The sequence below is a fragment of the Dipodomys spectabilis genome, unplaced genomic scaffold (genome assembly GCF_019054845.1).
Source record: "Dipodomys spectabilis isolate Male_0828 unplaced genomic scaffold, ASM1905484v1 ptg000024l, whole genome shotgun sequence".
NCBI classification, from domain to species: Eukaryota; Metazoa; Chordata; class Mammalia; order Rodentia; family Heteromyidae; genus Dipodomys; species Dipodomys spectabilis.
In genome coordinates this window covers 3,351,614-3,372,296 of record NW_024870701.1, presented here as the reverse complement: position 1 = coordinate 3,372,296, position 20,683 = coordinate 3,351,614, and the positions used below count along the sequence as shown (strand labels likewise).

The window sequence follows — 20,683 nt, the reverse complement described above, 5'->3', positions numbered from 1 at the left end:
TTATATTTTTGCTGTTTTTCAAATCAAGCAATTCTGTTTCATTCTAATTTGTTGTTTGTGTATGTTCTTATTACAGCTTTTTTATGCATTCCAAGATGATCGATATCTCTACATGGTGATGGAATACATGCCTGGAGGAGATCTTGTAAATTTAATGAGCAACTATGATGTGCCAGAAAAATGGGCACGATTCTATACTGCAGAAGTAGTTCTTGCTTTGGATGCAATTCATTCTATGGGTTTTATTCACAGGTAAAGATAGGAAAATTTTATAATATTTTATATTTGTTGAAGGAGATAGCTAAAAGAACTTACACTTCATATGATAAATATTTCCTACTCTAAATCCACTCAGTTTCTTCCTTTGTGACTTGAGTGGAATTTTGAAATCTATTTTAGCACTTAATATTGATATACATGTATTCTTTAATACTTTTAGTCTGATTATATAGCTTGTGTATGGTGTTTTGAAAAGGAAAAATTGAAAGCCAATTTTCTAAGCCAAATGCTAGAGTATTACTCGTTTAAATATTTTTTACACAAAAATTGAACTTTCTTTTAATAGCTCCATAGTTATCCATTACAAGAATAGTTTTCTTTCTTTCCTCTGAAAACACGGCTTTCAACCTGTGTGCAGTTACTATGTTACATGTCAGAGATTAAAAATAAAAATGGCTTAGACCTTGTCCTGGAGTTTTTTCTTTTTGAGGCCTTATCATATAAGAATTTCCTTGGTGAGGGCTGGGAAGGTGGCTCAGTGGTAGAGCACGTGCCTTGCATGTCTGAGGCCCTGGGTTCGATTCCTCAGCACCACATAAACAAAAAGAAAAAAGCCAGAAGTGGCAGTGTGGCTCAAGTGGTAGAGTGCTAGCCTTGAGCTGAAGAGCTGAGGGACAGCACTCAAGCCCAGAGTTCAGGCCCCACGACTGGAACCAAAAAAAAAAAAAAAGAATTTCCTTGGTGAAGTTCAATTTCTAGATGTTGATAAGGGAGTATATGTGTATCAGAGGTGGTCTTATATACATAACTGCTTCATACTTTCAACCGTGTCTGATCTGTTTCAGAAGTTCTCTTCTGTTTTATTTCCCTCTTCAGAGATGTGAAGCCTGATAACATGCTGCTGGATAAATCTGGACATTTGAAGTTAGCAGATTTTGGTACTTGTATGAAGATGAATAAGGTTAATTAAATTTTAATTTTGTTTTTGGCAATTCAAGCTAGATGGTTCCTTACAAAATGCTATAAGAATTCATTGGCCATATCTAGACTTCTTAGAACTGATAAGACCTTCCTTATTTGTTGAATTAAATATCATGGTTTCAATGTTGTATTACTAACTTCTTAGCGATTTACTTTTTCTCACTATTTACCGTAAACATGGATTGCCAGATTTACTAAATACTTAATAACAACCATGTAATGTATACTAATATTGAGCTTAGATGTCACTAAATACTTTTCGGCAGTTTGGTATTAGATAATAAAAATTGAGTTTAAGGGGGCTGGGAAGGTGGCTCGGTTGTAGAGCGCTTGCCTTGAATGCCTGAGGCCCTGGGTTCGATTCCTCAGCACCACATAAGCAAAAAGAAAAAAGCTGGAAGTGGCGCTGTGGCTCAAGTGGTAGAGTGCGCCAGCTTTGAGTTGAAGAGCTGAGGGACAGTGCTCAGGCCCAGAGTTCAGGCCCCACGACCGGACCCCCCCCCCCCCCCCCAAAAAAAAAAAAATTGAGTTTAAGGAATCTGAATATTTTTTGGTATTTTTGTTACCTATTAGCATGTAAAGGATTTACTGCTTATTTTAAGAGTCAGTCTTTTTTTAAGAGTCAGTCTTAAAAGGTATCTGTGCTCACTGTTTACATAATAAATAATTTATATGTGCAGCTAATGGAACAAATATGCCATTTTAATATTTATGTTTATAGTCTTTTAAATTTATTTCAAAATAGTCAGGAAGTTTTTTTTATTTTAAAGAAAACTTGTTGGTTAGAAGGAAATACTACATGAAAACTTTTATGTGATTAGTAAGAATAGTTAACAAAGCTGAGCTCCAGTGGCTCACACCTGTAATCTGAGCTACTTAGGAGGCTGAAATCTGAGGATTATGGTTCAAAGCCATTCCAGGCAGAAAAGTGCATGAGACTCTTCTCTCCAATTAATCATTGAAAACCACAGAGTGGACCCCACAACTTAAGTGGTAGAGCACTAGCTGTAAGCAAAAACTGTCAGGGATAGCACCAAGGCCCTGAGTTAAAGCTCCAGCATCCAGGAAAAAAAAAGGTTACAAGTAATTTTGGAGCAAGTTATTTAAATGCATACCAGATAAAATAACATAGTTGGTGTTATTAGCACTATTATGTCCTTTTCCCATATAAAATGCTCCCTTATTTTATATCGGAGAGATCCGTTTTTATACATTTTCTTCTAACATAAATTAGCTATTTTAGTAAATAAAAAAAAAAGTGATGAAGTCACTTGATAAGTTACAAAATGCTTCATTCAGTCAGTCTCTCAATGTTTCATAAGCCCACTTTATTCATGGGTTTGTCAAACATGGTTTTTGATCACACATGGTGATCACATAAATAAATGCAGACATTTTCCTATGTATACATTACTCAGCTTAAATAACTCAGCACTTTGTTATGTTTAAATCCATATTTTTTTTCTTTTTTGGTGTTGGAGTTTGAACTCAGGGTTTTGGCACTGTTTCTGAGCTTTTTTGCTCAAGACTAGTGCTTTTCCACTTGAACCCCAGCTCCACTTCCATGTTTTATGTTAGTTAATTGGAGATAAGATTCTCATGGACTTTTTTTGCTTGAGTGGGCTTTAAACATCAGTCTTAAGACCTCAGCCTACTGAGTAGCTAGGGTTACAGGTGTAAGTCCCTGGCATCCATCTAGTTGTGTTTAAATCCTTGTGTGACTTATTGCTTCCTTGCCTTTATTTTACTAAAATTTTCCTTTTCAGCTGGGCTCCGCGGGTTCAAACCTATAAATCCTAGCTACTCTGAAGGCTGAGACCTGAGAATTGGTGTTGGAAGCCAGTCTAGGCAAGAAAGTCTGTGAGAATCTATATCTAATTAATCACTAAATGGCCAGAATTGGAGATGTGGCTCCAGTGGCAGAGTACCAGCCTAGAGCAAAAAAGCTAACAGACAGCATCTAGGCCCTGAATTCAAGCTCCAGCACTGGCATACCTTCTCTAAAGCAAATTCCTAAAAGTCAGAAAAAGTTAAAAAGAGCTAACAAGGGCACATAATATAGTTAAATAATAATATGAAATTTAGATTTGTTGAAAGTCAGTGTTTTTCAGAAATTGGGCAGTGTTACAGAAAAAAAATGAATCAAGGGTTTTCAGTATAGTATTGAACTCTGTATTCTGATCATTTTGTTTTTCCTCAACTGTGGTCTCCTTGGAACCACTGGATAGTCATGGATACCAAAGTTCTCTGTTTCTACTGACTTACATACTTGTTCTCTGAAATTAGCACAACTAGGGACTAGTAAATGGTGACAATCTATCTTTTTAGTATTATTAAAACCAAAAATCACTAGTGTATGTGTTGCATATTATGTAGTATATATGGATATAATATGAATATATTATGTATGTAGTATCTATATATTTAGTTGTGTATTTTTGTTGAGCTAATATTCTGCTTTGATAACATTTTATAGCCTGAAGACTTAGGTTAGGTTATATTATAAAAAAATAGGTTATAATATAGGTATCCTATAATATATAACCTATATTAGAAACTACAGGTTATATTATTTTAAAAGTCATTTTAAATAATTGACAGTTTTTATTTACATCCTAATTTAAAATTTGATCTGCACTCTTTTTAGGAAGGTATGGTACGATGTGATACAGCAGTTGGAACACCTGATTATATTTCCCCTGAAGTATTAAAATCCCAAGGTGGTGATGGTTATTATGGACGAGAGTGTGACTGGTGGTCTGTTGGAGTATTCTTATATGAAATGCTTGTAGGTGAGTTATAGAAGATATTTTAAAAAATTTTTCTTGTCAAGGTGATACAGAGGTTACAGTTACATACACGCAAGGTAGTGAGTACATTTCTTGTCAAACATTGTTACCCCCCTCCCTTGTTGTTCTCCACTTTCCTTCTCCCCCAGATCCTCTCCATAAAGTTCATTTCCAACATGTTGTCTTGTGAGTATCTCTGTTGCATTGGTTAGCCCTTGTCCTTTTATCTCACCATTTTGTTGTTCCCCTTCCTTTCCCTAATTCAGATAATTGTATATACAATATACAGAACCAAAATCAAATACAGTGACAACTGTATTGGGATAAACCTTAGGGGGAGGGAAGAAAAAATACAGAAAAAAATAAATAACTTCACATAGTACATTACAAACAATAACAATTAAAACCTCTTGTTTCCATATCTTAAAGTTGATTTTCCTTAACATCATCTTATATGGTCAGATGTATGTAGCTATTGAGCTATTGTGATCCTCTTCTAGGACTGTTTCTAGACATATACTAATTATAACAAATGAAGGAAACTATGGAGCCTATGTTTCTTTAGGTCTGGCTTACTTCACTTGATATGATTTTTCCAAATCTTTCATTTCCTTACAACTGGGGTGCTATCATTCTTTCTGATGGAAGCATAGAATTCCATCCAATTCCATATCAATTCCATTGATCCATTCATCTACAAAGGATGAGGATTTTTATATACCTCTTAATGTTTTTTTATCCCCAAACTAATGACTTCTGATTCAGTATTTATTACAGTAAGCATTGCTTATTTTGTTTGTAGGAAATAATGATCCAGTCCTGTTTTATATGTTTTTAAGAGCTATCTAGAAATCTACAGCAGTATCTTATGTATCATAAGATGCTTTTAGTTACATACATATTTAATATTTGTTAACAAAATAACTGAGTTATCTGTCTTTGAGATTGATATTTTTAATGTATTTTATTTTGCTTTTGTTTTCTCTATCAATTTTTTAGGTGATACACCTTTTTATGCAGATTCTCTTGTTGGAACTTACAGTAAGATCATGAACCATAAAAATTCACTTACTTTTCCTGATGATAATGATATATCAAAAGAAGCAAAAAACCTTATTTGTGCCTTTCTTACTGACAGGTAAATTAATCTGCTAATGTTCATATCAGAGTTCATATTTGTGAACTATTAGAATATAAAAGCTCCTATTTATAAAATCACCTATGACGATGAAACCTGTTATAATTTTGATCTTCTTATCTTTATCTGAATCACTCACTGTACCTAATGAATTGAGATATAATATAGTCAGCCGATGACTTGGCCAGATAATGATTTTCTTTTGTGGTAAATTTTTAACTTGGCTAATTATCAGAATGATAATATCTTCTATTATGTATGAGAATTTTTCTTAGCATTAACATCTCTGAAATTAGAATGTATATTAATGTAACTGGGAACATTTTCCCCCATGTATATAAAAATGATGATACATCTTCCAACTTAAGACATTTGTCATTTTATAATGTATAGTATTACAAGTAACGTAAAATTACTTATGTCTTCTAAACATAGTCATTGGTCACTTTTTTCTACATCCAATAAGCATTATATTTAAAAGTGATCCAGATATCTTGGTAAGATTACATTTAATCTTGATGATTGCATATTGTCAAGTGTTCAGGGAGGCAAGGTACTTTTAAATATGTTTCTCAGTTTAAGATTTCCTTTAATTAAACTTAACCTTTTTTCCATAAATCCTAGGGATTGAAAGGAGGCATAGTTCTCATATATATATATATTTTTTGTATGTGCCAATTCTAGAACTTGACCTCAGGGCTTAGGTGCTCTCCTTGAATTTTTGTGCTCTAGACTTGTACTCTACCACTTGAGTTACATCTCTACTGCCAATTATTTTTTGGCGGGGGGAAAGGGGATTTAATTGGAGATCAGATTCTCACAGATTTTCCTGTTCAGGCTGGCTTTGAACCATTATTTGAGAAGGTAGGAGTACAGGTGTGACTCACCAGTACTTGTCTCATCTTTTTACATTTTAATACAAAGAATGATAATATGTTGTGTTCCATGCTAGGAATATAAAAGTAAGCATTTTTCTCAAATAACTTCATATTCCTTTGGGAGTAAATAGGTAAGTCAAACATTTATTGTACAGAGAGTTAAGTACTGTGTACAGGAGATAAGAGATCCCTGAGAGATTGATTGCCTAATGCAGTATGGAAAGTCAATAAAAACTACCTAGAAAAAGTATCATACATCTGAAAAAATTACTTATATCTTAAAAAAAATAGAATTCAAGGTTAATAACTTCTGAGGAGAATTGTATTTAACTTTTTGGGTTTTTTTAAGTAGATATAATTTTGTGGTTATTGTTAAGGTGTTATACAGAGGGGTCACCATTCCATAAGTCAGGTGGTGAGTACACTTCTCGATTAGACCATGTCACCCTTCCCTTGCTTTCCTTCAGCATGCCTCCTGTTCCTGTCCACAAGTTGCATAGTTCATTTTCCACATAGTATCTGCTGGATACCATGACTACATTTGGTCACCCTTCCTTCCTCCCTTTCTTTTTTTTTAATTCGTTTTTAAAAATATATTTTTATTATAAAAATACTGTACAGAGGGGTTATAGTTACATGAGCAAGGTAATAAGTACATTTCCTATCAAGCATTGTTACCTCCTCCTTTGTTTTTCCCCTACCCTATTACCCTTCCACCTCCACAATTACACTCTCCTCCCTCCCCATCTCCTTGCCTAAATTGTAAAGTTCATTTTTCAACATAGTGTCTTGTACATCTCTTTGTTACAATGGGCCAACCTGTATCCCTATTTAAGCATTTTGTTTTTTCCCTTTCCCAAATTAGAGAAGTGTATATACAAGATGCAGGGCACTGACATCAAATACAGTGAATATGGAGGTTATACCTTGGGAGAGGAAAATACAAAGAAACAAAAAAAAATCATGATATATTATAAATATGTTAGGAACAATAGCAAGAAAGAAAAAAACACTTGTGTTCCTATCTTGGGGTTCATGATGCTTAACATCATCTTATCTGGTCATATCTACATAGCTTTTGACCTTTTCTGCTTGACTCAGACATATTCTAGTTACTGCAAATAAGGGAAACCATGGGACCTATGTTTCTTTGGGCTGGCTTACTTCACTTAATATAATTTTTTTCCAAGTCTTTCCATTTCCTAACAAATGGGGCAATGCCATTCTTTCTGATGGAGGCATAGAATTCCATTGTGTATATAGACCACATTTTCTTGATTCATTCATCTACTGAGGGGCATCTGGGTTGGTTCCATATCTTAGCTATGGTAAATAATGCTGCAATAAACATAGTTGTGCTGATAGCTTTAGTATGGTCTTGTTTGTGATCATTTGGGTAAATGCCCAAAAGTGGGATTGCTGGGTCATAGAGGAGCTCTATGTGGAGTCTTTTGAGGTACCTTCATACTGCTTTCCAAAGTGGTTGAACAAGTTTATACTCCCACCAACAATGCATTAGGGTTCCCTTCTGTCCACATCCCCTCCAGCATCTGTTGTTATTAGAATTCTTGATTATAGCCATTCTAACTGGGGTGAGGTGGAACCACCCTTTCTTTTTAAAAAAAATTTTTTTTATTGAGATTAGGTGATTACATAAATTTCACAGTATTGTAGAATAGTGATTCTTAGTTAAAGTTAAACACATTTTAACCTTCACAAGGCAAATTGTCATTATCATGGTCTATATAGTTTGTGTATTCTATGAGCTTTGACAGTAGACCTATTTCTTTCACATCAGGTGATATGAACATTTCTTTTTTTTTCTTTTGCTTAGTGTTTGCTGTTCCCTCTTTCCCTTTCAGTCCCTCCCTCCCATCGCTGCCCTTGAGTTGCTTATTTTCATCAATATCCAGCATAGCTGATGAGCCTCTCTGTTACATATTTCCCCCTGAATTAGCTTTATTAATTCAATTGAAATCCCATCTATACTTGATGGGAAAAGAGTTTACATTATTTGTTCTAATGAAAAGCTTGAACTTTCATAGCCTAAATTTTAGAAAAACATGCCTAAGGAACAGTTACTTTGCTTTTGGTGGCACTGAGGCCTTGCACTTGCCAGTTTGACACTCTACCAGTTTGAGCAATCCTTCCAGCCTTGTTTTTTGCTGGTTATTTTTGAGATAAGGTCTCACTTCCCACCTGGTTTGTGCCTGAGCCAAAATATGTCTAGTCTATATCAGGTTTCTGGTAGTTGAACTTTTCATGATCTTCCCAATTTCATCCTTCCAAGTAGCTAGTTTTACAGGTATGAGCCACTGGTGTTCAGCTAGAACTAATTACTTCTAAAATACATGATACTTAAGTATAAATCCAGGAAAAAGGTTGAGAGCATGTGTACCTGTGTTTTGAGGGTTCGTTCTGTATTGATATTCTTTTCAAAGGCAGCTTTAAGGTTATTTATCTCCTCCTCCTTCAATTTATATTCTGCCAATAAATTGTAAATACATTAAAAGTGTCATACATCTGAAAAAAATACTTATATCCTAAAAAAATAGAATTCAAGGTATTCCTAGTGTTTGCAGGTACTCTTCTAGAGAACAGATGATACTGAACTCTCAAGTTCCAGTAAAGTAATATTTGAAAAAAACTTTTGCTCACCAAAAAAGAGGTCAGTGATGAGTAACTTGTCCAGTAAAACTTTCAAATGTTTGAAGTAATGTCAAGAATTAGTTGTCATTTTTTTTTTTTTTAATCTTGGGGCTTGAACTCTGTGCCTGGCCAATGTCCCTGAGTTTTTGTAATACTCTACTACTTGAGCCATAGTTCTACTTCCATCCTTCTGGTTAATGTGAGAGAAAAGTTTCATGGATTTTCCTGCCCAGTCTGGCTTTAAATTGTGATCCAGGAGATCTCAGTGTGTTGAGTAGTTAGGATTACAAGGATAAACCACTAGCACCCAGCTGTCATTGGATTTTTTTTAAGTTAGTCAGAAATACTGAATATTACAATTTAAAAGATGTTTTTGGAGTTTTTAAGTAACATGAAGTATTGAAGTTGTTGGTTGCATGAAAATACATGGCTTCAGGTAGGTGTTAGTGGCTCATACCTGTAATCCTAGGTACACAAGAGGCTGAGATTTGAGCATAGTGGTTTGAAGTCAGCCAGAAATAGAGCTGTGGTTCAAGTGGTAGAGCACTAGCCTGGAGCCCCCCTCCCAAAAAAAGAAGGAAGGCTCAAGGACAGAGTCCACCAAGGCTTGTGTTCAAGCCCTCAGACAGGCACCAGAAAAAAACAAAAACAAAAAGCATGACTTCACTAAAATAAAACCTGCCAAGAAAATCCACTGTGTTTTATTAAGCATGGTAGATGAGTCATCTGAATTTTTATTATCAATAACAAGTCATGAAATATGAAAATACTTTTTATGTTTTTCTTTACTTTCTTTAGTTTGGTGTTCTGATTCTTTGACTTATTACATATTTGAGCATAAATTTATAATCAAAATACATAGATATGCATAAGCTTAGTGGCATGCTCACAAATAAACCTAGGTCATAATAATGACTGATTACTTTTCTCAATCTCTTTCTGTTCAGAGAAGTAAGATTAGGGAGAAATGGTGTAGAAGAAATCAAACGACATCTCTTCTTCAAAAATGATCAATGGGCTTGGGAAACACTTCGAGACAGTAAGTTATTTTTCTCTAAGATAGTACATGTTTGATAGTATTTTTGGTATATAGACAGTGGAATCTGCCTTGCTAAATATTTGTGTGTATCTAATGAAAACCACAAGTACACAATGCTGTATGACAGTTATTTTAGTAAAAAAGAAACATAATTTTGGCCAAGTTGTGGAACTGCCCTTTTCATGTCCCACTCAAAATACCAAGATGTAATATATATATAAGTTATGGATTTGGACTCAGCAGTCATAATTTGATGTTTGAACTTTATTGAGTTGCCCCTTTATTTTAGGTTTTAGTTATATCCTTATTTCTTTTAAGAATCATCAATACTGTATAGTATCTTTACAATAAAAAATTAAAAATAAAAAAATAAAAAAAGAATCAATAAATGAAACTAAAATGTGTTTTCTTGTAAAAAGACAAGTTACTCTTATTAAACCTTAAAAGATTATTACTACTAAATAACATACCTAGATTTGATTTGATTTTGGAAATGGTCATATGCTTGATTCCATCAGGGTTTTTCAGATTGCAGTTGAGAAATAAAAGTTTGTGGTGTCTAAGAAATTAAGTTTCAATGGATAAAGTTTTCTTATTTTTTAAAAAAGAATTAAAATTATATTTTAAGATAGTTGAATCAAAATTACTATGCAGTGACACCAAAAGTTTTGTTCTCATTCACTTTCTGGACTTAGAAGGGCAAGATTTAATTTTTTTCCTTGTTGTTGTATCAGAAATTATTTTTTAAATCAGGTATCAGAAGAAAATGCATATCGTCCCGTAACTTCTTGCTGTATCAACATCAGTGAACAATAGTAGAAATGATTTCAACCTGTGTAGTTTTAGGTACACTTAAAAATTAGGCATATGTTTTTTGAGAACTGCCTTACTGATTAAAACAGTAAGAGGCTTTCTCTGGGAGGAGAAAAAGATGTTAATTTTGAAGAAATAGATTTTGTAGGTTTGCTAATTTTAGCAATACATTCAGATGATTTAAAAGAAGCAATTACATTCTTTCAAATATATTACATTCATTATATTAAGCTATATCATTGCCTTAGAAGAAGAAAGGAAAATAAAATTAAGAAATTGTACTATAATAAAAAATGTCATTGGATGGTTATCTGGAGAAGCTATGGGAACAAGTTGACACTGGAAAATTTATTAACAGTTTTACATTGAGAAATAAGAACCAATTCCTCTGCATTAGTAAATATTACATGATTATTGTCTTGGGGGCAAAGAAATGGTTGCCAGACAGATGAGCAGGGAGTTAATTTACATTGAAAACTTTGGGTTTTTATTCAACTACACTCTTGTAAAGTTTAAGAAAGCAGAAAACACACAAAATAATTATAAATCTCAAAAATATAAGCACTGAGGGCTGGGAAGGTGGCTCAGTGGTAGAGTGCCTGCAAGTGCCTGCAAGAAGAAGAAGAAGAAGAAGAAGAAGAAGAAGGAGGAAGAGGAGGAAGAGGAGGAGGAGGAGGAGGAGGAGGAGGAGGAGGAGAAGAAGAAGAAGCAGAAGCAGAAGCAGAAGAAGAAGATTGCTTTGAATTTTTTTAGACCAGTTTAGAAAAAAAATTAATATCAGGGATATATTTTTCTTTTTGAGTTGAAAATTAGTATTACCCTCTTTTTCTGTTTGTATTTTTTCTGTACTAAGTAAGGATAGTACTCAGGGCCTTAGATGTTCTATAGAGGCACTCTACCACTGAACCACAGCCAGTGATTTTGTCATAATATTCTTAGATTTAACATACTTATCAACACTTGGATACTTTTTTTCTAATTTTAAGCAAGTCTTGCTTTGTAGTTATTGAAAAAATATGAAAGAAAAGTTGAAGTATGTAGAATTTCTTATTTTCTTTCTTTTTTCTTTCTACCCCTTCTTTACTTCTTAGCCCTAAAACAAGACTACTTTTATTCTGAATTGACTTCCTAATTTTAAAAAATTATATATTTGTTACAACTCTTTTAAATACTTTTGAATTCCCAATTTTCTTTGGCAAAAATGTTTCCTATTATAACTAGTAATTATTTTGGTAGTTTTATCCTTACAATACATTGACAATTAGTCTTTATCATGAGTTTGATACTAGCTTAACTTTTAAGTCTTTCTGTTGAACTTCCTGATTTTCATCCTTTGTTTAGAGGCAAAGAATGCTAAAAATTTAAGAATATTTTCCCATTCATTTGATAGTGAATTGAAGAAATGACAAGTGAGAATAAAGGTAGAAGACAAAAGAAATATTGGTACACTGGTACACTACCAAATACCAAGTACACTATGTACAAATCACAATGTCAGGATTCAGATCTAGTGTTTTACTCCAAAATGTGTGATCGTTGGAATACTGTGTACCATTTAGAGATACTCACCTATTATATATACCCACCTATGTGTGGGTATATATAATACAACATATATGGTATATCAGAAATACCAGAATTTAAAATTCTGGAGGAAAGTATATTATGTATTATATATAATGCATTTTAACAATATTTGTTAAATAGTGTGGCAAACGATGCTGAAGATGGTAAAACTTTTGTCAATCCATATGTTTTCAATTTAGTCAGAACCAAAAAACAAAACAAAACCCTCATTACCTATATACACATATAGTGTTGTAGGTTCTGTGAATTTATTAAGACTAATGCCATCTCATAGAATTTTACATTTTCATAATAAAGGTAAGTAGTATGGTGTTCATGAGCACTGCTGGGCATAGTGACTCACACCTTTAATTCCAGCTGTTCTAGAAGTGTAGATCTAGTAGGACTGCTGTTAAGAGTCTGACTCAGGAAAAAATTTTAGTGAGATATTAACAAATAAGCCAGGGATAGTGGTACATGCCTATAGTCCCTTATGTGTAAATAAGAGGATCACAATCCAAGGCTGGCATGGGCAAAACATAGGAGACTGTTTAAAAGCTATAAACAAATCAAAACAAAAAAAGGCTGAGGTCCATGGCAAGTGGTAGAGTGCCTGGCTTAGGTCCTGAGCTGAAACTCTTAATAGCTCCATTTTTTTTTCTTTATGTTGTGGTAAACTTTTGGTAACAAAAAAAAAAAATTCTCCTCTAATCATATTTAACGGTACAATTCAGTAACCTTACTTGCTTTTCACCTTGTCTTAGAACGATCATCACTATCTATTCCATAACTTCATACCTTTAAAACTATTAAATGATAACGCTCCCTTTCTTTGCTTTCCTGATCCTCAGGAACTACTCTGTTAGGTTCTATCCCTGAGAATTTGACTATTCAAAGTACCTCATTTAAGTAAAATATTACAGCATTTGGTTTTTGTGACTTTTATTTCACGTAGCATAATAATGTCTTCAAGTTTCACCCATCATAGCATCCTAATTTTATTCCTTTTCAAGACTGAATAATAGTATTCCATGTGTGTGTTTATATGTCTTATTCAAGACATCATTGGTAAACCCATTTCAGTGAAGCTTTAATTTTCTCCTGAAAATTATAGTTTTATCTCTGATGTTCAGATCTTTGGTCCATTGTATGTGGCATATGATAATGATTCAACTTCATTCTTTTGCATATCCAGTTTTGCCAGTACCTTATAGTGAAAAATCTATCTTTTCTTTACCAAATTGTCTTAGCCATTTAAACATTTAAGTAATTATTAAGTTAACTATTTATTAAATTCTTAAGTATTTAGCCCCTTAAAAACTATTTTAAATGTTTAAAATTTTATTGTATATTTGATGATTTGCATGTTTTTCTGCCACTACCAAACCATTTTGACTATAGTAGCAAGTTGTTTTGTTCTGTTTTGTTGTTTTGTACTGGTAATAGGCCTTGAACTCAGGGCCAGGGTGTTGTGCCTGAGGTTTTTTTGCTCAGAGATATCATTCCCCTACTTGAGCCACAGATCCATTTCTGCTTTTTAATGGTTAATTGGAAATAAGAGGTGTATTTGCACAGCCTTTCCTGCCTAGGCTGGCTTCAATCTGCAATCTTCAGATCTAAGCATCCTGAGTAACTAAGATTACAGGTGTGAGTTACCGATACCCAGCTTGATATAAGTTTTGAAATCAGAAAATGTAAGTCTTTCAAACTTTTTATTCCCAAAATTGTTTGGACTATTTTGAGCTTTGTGATTTCATATGAGTTTTAGGATGTTTTTTTCATGTTAAAAAAAAGACATGGAGCCAGGTACCAGTGGTTTACAACTGTAATCCTAGCTAGAAGGCTGAAATCTAAGGATCTCAGCTTGAAGTCAGCCTAGACAGGAAAGTCTGTAAGACTTTTATCTCCAATTAACTGCCAACTGGTCGGAAGTAGAGCTGTGGCTCAAGTGGGAGAGTGCTAGCCTTGAGCACCAAAGCTCATAGGTTGAGCACCCAGGCCCTGAATTCAAGCCTTAGGACTGGCACCAGAAAAAAATAATTATAATAATTAGAAATACAATTATAATCTGTAAAAAATTTGATTAGTGTTGCCATCTTAATATAACATTTTCTATTCCATAAACAGAAGCTATCTTCCTATTTAAGCTTTCTAGGTATTTAATTATTTCGAATATGTAGATTTAGGAAACAATTCCTTTTCAGATTATTCATTTATAGAGATACAACTTTTTCATGATCATGTACATTGAACTTTATTGAATTATTACCTATGATTTTGTAGTGTAACTTTTCTAGGATTTTCTACATAAAATCCCATAGGACCATGCTGTTTCTAAATTCAGTTTTGTCAACTAATAATTTGGATTCCTTGCCCCCACACACCTTTTGGGGGGTGTCTGTTCTGTTACCAGAACATGAACTCCTGAGGAGGCCTTAAAATCTCATTTGGCTTTTTTTGCATGGATGATACTTTACCACTTGAGCTGTACCTCCAATTTATAGCTTGTTTTTGTTTTTGTTGTTGTGTTGTTGTTGTTGTTTGCCAATCCTAGGGCTTGAATTCTGGATCTGGGCACTGTCCCTGAACTCCTTTTTGCTCAAGGTTAGCACTCCACTACTTGTTTCACAGCCTTTCCTGCCCAGGCTGTCTTTGCACTGAGATTCTCAGTTCTCAGCCTCTTGAGTAGCTAGGATTACAGGCATAAGCCACTAGTGCCTGGCCAGCTTTTCTAAAAAAAATATTTATTTATTTATACTGTTTCTTTAGTACCAGTGGCCAGCTTGCCCCAAATATATAAATAAATATATATTTGTTGGTCGTGGGGCTTGAACTCTGGGCTTGGGTACTGTCCCTGCACTCTTCAGCTCAAGGCAAGCACTCTACCACTTGAGCCACAGCACCACTTCCTGTTTTCTGAGTGGTTTATTGGAGATAAGACTCTCATGTGGATTTTCCTGCCTGGGCTGGCTTTGAAACATGATCCTCAGATCTCAGTCTTCTAAGTAGCTAGGATTACAGGCATGAGCCACTGGCACCTGGCTTCCAAAATATTTTTTGATGATAATAATTTAGTGAAACTTCATTATACCACTGTATAAGCACACTTTAAATACTATAATAGTATTTTCAAGCTGCAAAAGAAGATATTAATAATATTATTTTATAATAGTGTATTTTCTCGCCACATATGGTCATGGTTTTATAGCATATTAGCTTTGTCCCCACCATATATATAATTCTTTATGTTATTTTATTTGGATATTAATTTTGAATGAACAACCAATTTTTTTTTGTTTTTAGCTGTAGCACCAGTTGTACCTGATTTAAGTAGTGACATTGATACTAGTAATTTTGATGACTTAGAAGAAGATAAAGGAGATGAAGAAACATTTCCTATTCCTAAAGCTTTTGTTGGCAATCAGCTACCTTTTGTTGGATTTACATATTATAGCAATCGTAGGTAAGTATACTGTAAAAGTACTAATTTTACTTTATATTTTAGATCCTGATATTCATACTCTTAGGATATCTAAGGATTTTAAAGTAGACTTAATGATACAGATTTATCTTTTTATATCATTTTTTCAGTAATGAATGATTTTTCTCATATTTGGCTTCTCTTGCAGTCATTCATATTCAGAATATTGTTCTTTAAAAACTCGGGGCTGCGGCTGGGAAGGTGGCTCAGTGGTAGAGCGCTTGCCTTGCATGCCTGAGGCCCTGTTTTCGAATCCTCAGCACCACATAAGGAAAAAAGCCGGAAGTGGCGCTGTGGCTCAAGTGGTAGAGCGCTAGCCTTGAGCTGAAGAGCTGAGGGACAGCGACCAGGCCCAGAGTTCAGGCCCCACAACCGGACCCCCCCCCCCCAAAAAAAAAAAAAAAAAAACTCGGGGCTGAGAGTTTAGCTCAGCAGAAGAGTGCCTGCCTGGCAAGCTCAAGGCCCTGAGTTCGGTCCTCAGCTCTCGGGGGAGGGGGAGGCCGGGGGCAGAGGGGGGGAAATAATAGGCAACTAAAAATAATTTGCTGTGGCTGGGAAGGTGGCTTAGTGGTAGAGTGCTTGGCTCACATGCATTGAGGCCCTGGGTTCGATTCTTTCAGGGCTTTATGCATGCTAGGCAAGCACTCTACTATTGAGCCACATTCCCAGCCCAAAGAGTACATTTCTTTCTTTCTTTTTCTTCCATCCTGGGGCTTGAACTCAAGGCCTAGGTGCTGTCCCTGAGCCCTTTTTGCTCAAGGCTAGTGCTCTACCACTTTGAGCCACAGCGCTCCTTCCCAGTTCTTTTTAAGTTATGGTTTATTACATGAATAGGTGAAAAATGTGCTTGCTTTTCAAAAGAACTAACTGCAATAATGTGAGTATAATTTTTAATCTACTTTGTTTTGTTTAGTTTTGTGTCAGTCATGGGGCTTGAAATCAGGGCCTGGGCACTCACTGTCTCTGACCTTTTATGCTCAAGGCTGACACTCTACTACTTGAGTCACAGCTCCTTTTCCTACTTTTTCGTGATTATTTGGAAATAAGAATCTCACAATTTTCTTTCTGTCTGGCTTCAAACTACCGTCCTTAAATCTCAGCCTCCTGAATAGCCAGTATTACAGGTGTAATGCCCAGCTTGAATATACTGCTTGGAAATAGAAAACTTAATTAGTTTATATCTCTGAAATCTAAACATTTAGTTGCCAGGGGCAGGCAGATACATCTTTCTTGCTGAAGTATACCTGAATTAAACATAATTATCAAGTAGCCTTAATTTTATAGCTATATTTCTTTTTGTTTTTTGTTTTATGGCCATGGGGCTTGAACTCAGGGATTGGGTGCTGCCCCTGAGCTTTTTCACTCAAGACTATAGTACTCTAGCACTTTGAGCCATTGCACCACTCTTCCAGTTTTCTGGTGGTTAATTGGAGCTGAGTGTCACAGACTTTCCTGCCCAAGGCTGGCTTTGAACTGTGATCTTTAGATCTCAGCCTCCTGAGTAACTAGGATTACAGGAGTTAGCCACCAGTTCCCCAGCTACATTTTTTATAGACTGATTCTTTTCATAAAATTTTACCCAGATAATCCAATTGTGTGTAGAAGTAGCAATATACTATGAAAAAGGACTGATTTTAAGAAGAAAGAAAGTCAAAGATTGTGGATATGTGTAGTGGGATCTTGCAGTTCCTGTGCTTCATTCAGAGAACCTTAAATTACTAGTATATGCAGAAGGCTAAACATGAAATTTAGAAATGCAGCATTTTAAATTTAGGAGATACCTTAGATATCAGATAGTCTAATCTTTTTAGTTCACAATCCATTGGCATTGCCATATCCTTATACTTATAAACAGAATCTTATACTGAATTTCTGGGACACTGAATAATTAATGGAACTAAATTGTCCTATGTCTAGAACTTATTTGATACAAAAACTTGTTTCATAGCCCTTACTATTGTTGATTGATTCTCAAATTGATATAATATTCCAAAGAAAGCCTAGAAAGTAACAGATTTCTAGTTGTTTCTTCTAGAAGACCATTGTGTATGTTTGATGATACTTAAAGAGCAATTGATTATATTTTATTATTCATTATTAGTTAACCGACCCTAAAGCCATCAGTGTACTGTAACTATTTGGGCTCTTTTCTGGACAGGTATGTTGGTTAATCAAGATGCTGATTGTAGTGATGATAATAATAGAGGTATCAGTAGTAACTGTAACTTGGTGAAGATGGAAGCAAAATCAGAAGCATCTTTTACAAAATATTTCAATCCTGAGAAAAATTTAACAAGTCTATTGTTGTTATTTTTTGTCCATGGTGGGGCTTGAACTCTGGGCTGGGATGCTGTCCTTGAGTTCTTCAGTTCAAGGTGAGTGCTCTAGCAGTTAAGCCACAGCTCCTCTTCTGGTTTTCTGGTGGTTAATTGGAGATAAGAGTCTCACACATTTTCTTTCCAAGGCTGGCTTTGAACCACTATCCTCAGATCTCAGCCTTTTGAGTAGCTAGAATTACAGGTACCACCAGGGCCTGGCAAATTGTGTTTATATATAACTCTTAACTTTACACTGAAATGAAATAACTCTGCAAGTTTTACATTCCCAAAAATTACCATGACCAAACTTTGGTACTGTTGTTTAAACTACTTAAGCACAAACTTTTCAACGGTTTTGCTAAAAGGTAGTTGGGTGCAAAGTTGATAGTTGTACATATGTCTTACAGAGGTCAGTATGTTATTGTCCTCATTCTTAAATTCTAAAACTTCTGAAAAACGTAAGTTTTAGTTGTTGTGTGGCATAACTTGCTCTCAAAGTCAAGAAAAAACACACACAAAAATTATTAGAGGGCTGGGAATGTGGCTTAGTTGTAGAATGCTTGCATAGCATGCATGAAGCCCTATGTTCAATTCCTCACCACCACATACACAGAAAGGCCAGAAGTGGCACTATGGCTCAAGTGGTAGAGTGCTCGCTTTGAGCAAAAGAAGCTCAGAGATAGTGTCCAGGGTCTGAGTTCAAGCTCCAGGCTGGCAAAACAACAACAACATGATTTGAAGCTGGTGGGTAGCTCATGCCTGTAATCCTAGCTACTCAGAAGGCTGAGATCTGAGAGGATCACTGTTCTGGGTAGGAAAGTCCATGAGACTCTTACCTCCAACTAACCACAAGAAAATCTGAAGTGGCACTGTGGCTCAAAGTGGTAGAGCATTAACCTTGAGCTGAAGAGCTCAGGGACAGTGCTCAGGCTCAGAGTTCAAGCTCCACGACCAACCAAAAAAAACCCCGCAAAATGATTAGAACTAACTTGAGACTATGTTTTAAAATTTCATCCAACATTGTATAAATATTAGTTTGTTTTCTTTGTGAATTTTAAAGTCATATGAATGATTAGAATGTGCTTCAGAACTGTTGTATTATGTTTCTAAAATAAAAATTATGAACTTATACTTAATTTAAAAAGCATAACTAGTGTAATATTGAACATAAAGCGGGCATATAGTATTTATTACTTGGCATTGAAAAGGTTTTGTTTTCTTTTTAAACTTTCCTTCGCCCTCAGATACTTATCTCCAACAAATCCTAATGATAACAGAACTAGCTCCAATGCAGATAAAAGCTTGGTAAGCATTTTCTTACTTGTGCATTTGTTATATGTTTATGTTAATGTTGTTGAGTAATTTGATATATTATGAATGTGCAGTTAGTGAACTTAGATCTATTTCACTGAGAAAAATGGGCAAAACTAAGTGAATGAGTATTTGTTTGCTCTTAAGGACATCTTTTTTTTTTTTAAATATTCATCCTAATGAGCTGTTTGGGAAGTGATATAGCTAACAATTACTTACAAATCATTAAAGTAAAAGCACTTTTGACTGTAAGAAACTGTAATATACCAGCTCTCTCACTATGTTGTCTATAGAACTAAAGGTACAGCAGGTCTTCAAAAATACTCAAAAGATTTGTGCTTTCTTTGGGACACTTTTATCTAGTGGTGGCTGCTGTAGGTTTTTGTAAATTGCTACTACCTTTTAGTTTTTACTCTTGTAAGAATACCACTAATACTAAACTAAATACAAAAATCAACTAATTTTATGTAATTCTTTTTTTTTTTTGGTTGGTTGTGGGGCTTGAATTCTGGGCCTAGGCACTGTTCCTTACCTATTCAGCCCGAGGCAAGCACTCTACCACTTGAGCCACAGCACCACTTCTGGTTTTCTGGTGGTTAATTGGAGATAAGGGTTTTCCTCCTGGGCTGGTTGTGAACCATGATCCTCAGATCTCAGCATCCTGAGTAGCTAGGATTACAAGTGTGAGCCACCTGCACCCAACTTTAATTGATAGTCTCAGCTGAGATACTACACAACTTTGTAGTTGCAGAGAATAAGGAGTAAATTTATTCTTTGCTTCATTATATCCTGTTACTTCCTTTTTCTTTTCTTTTTTTAAAAACAATTACCTTTTGTGATCTTTCATAATTCTATTTCAGTTTTGTTTTGTTTTGTTTTGTTGTTTTTTGCACCTTCTTCCAATGTCTGAGTTGTACTTTTAGTTCTCCTTGCAGGACGCTGTTCCTCTGCTTGCTTTATTATGAAATATTTCCCACAGTTGTGATCATGTCTGTGCTCATGTCTATAGGTAATCTCAAATTTACTTATTTATGTTCTACACCCAAATCTCTCTCTTCCTGTATACTTCTCAAGCACCTCAAACCAGACCAAAGCCAAACTCAGTTTTCCTCTCTCCATACTCTTCCCCAGATAATTTTTGTGTTTCTTACCTGTCATAATGGTACTGTATCCTTTTTTTAAACATTAGTTTCTAGGTCATATATTCTACCTTCTAATAAACTTATTCATTTTGTCCTCTTACTCCTGTAGTCTCTGCTTTTTTTCCCTATTAATAGTTGCTTTTCCTAGAATTATACTTTTAATGTTTTGGTGTATTGTTGAATTTTACTTGAATATTGTTTATGGAATGTCTGTATTAGGTCAAAATTTGCCTATAGGTTAACATCTCTAACTTACATATAAGGAACATGGTGCCACTTAACTTTTCAGATTTGATGTGCATTATTTCCTCTACTGTTACTGTATGTGTGCATGCATGGGTGCACACACTGGTCCTGGG

At 34.8% G+C, this 20,683-nt stretch overlaps 1 protein-coding gene across 1 annotated transcript in view; it reads left to right on the top strand.

Annotated features, from left to right (window-relative positions):
- Window positions 1-20,683, top strand: part of Rock1 (Rho associated coiled-coil containing protein kinase 1) — a 119,743-nt gene that overhangs the window by 44,017 nt on the left and 55,043 nt on the right. Inside the window, exons 5-11 of the mRNA XM_042674974.1 lie at window positions 77-252; window positions 1,096-1,180; window positions 3,848-3,992; window positions 4,989-5,127; window positions 9,602-9,693; window positions 15,376-15,535; window positions 19,116-19,176. Coding sequence (XP_042530908.1) covers window positions 77-252; window positions 1,096-1,180; window positions 3,848-3,992; window positions 4,989-5,127; window positions 9,602-9,693; window positions 15,376-15,535; window positions 19,116-19,176 — 858 coding nt within the window. The remainder of the gene's footprint in view (window positions 1-76; window positions 253-1,095; window positions 1,181-3,847; window positions 3,993-4,988; window positions 5,128-9,601; window positions 9,694-15,375; window positions 15,536-19,115; window positions 19,177-20,683) is intronic.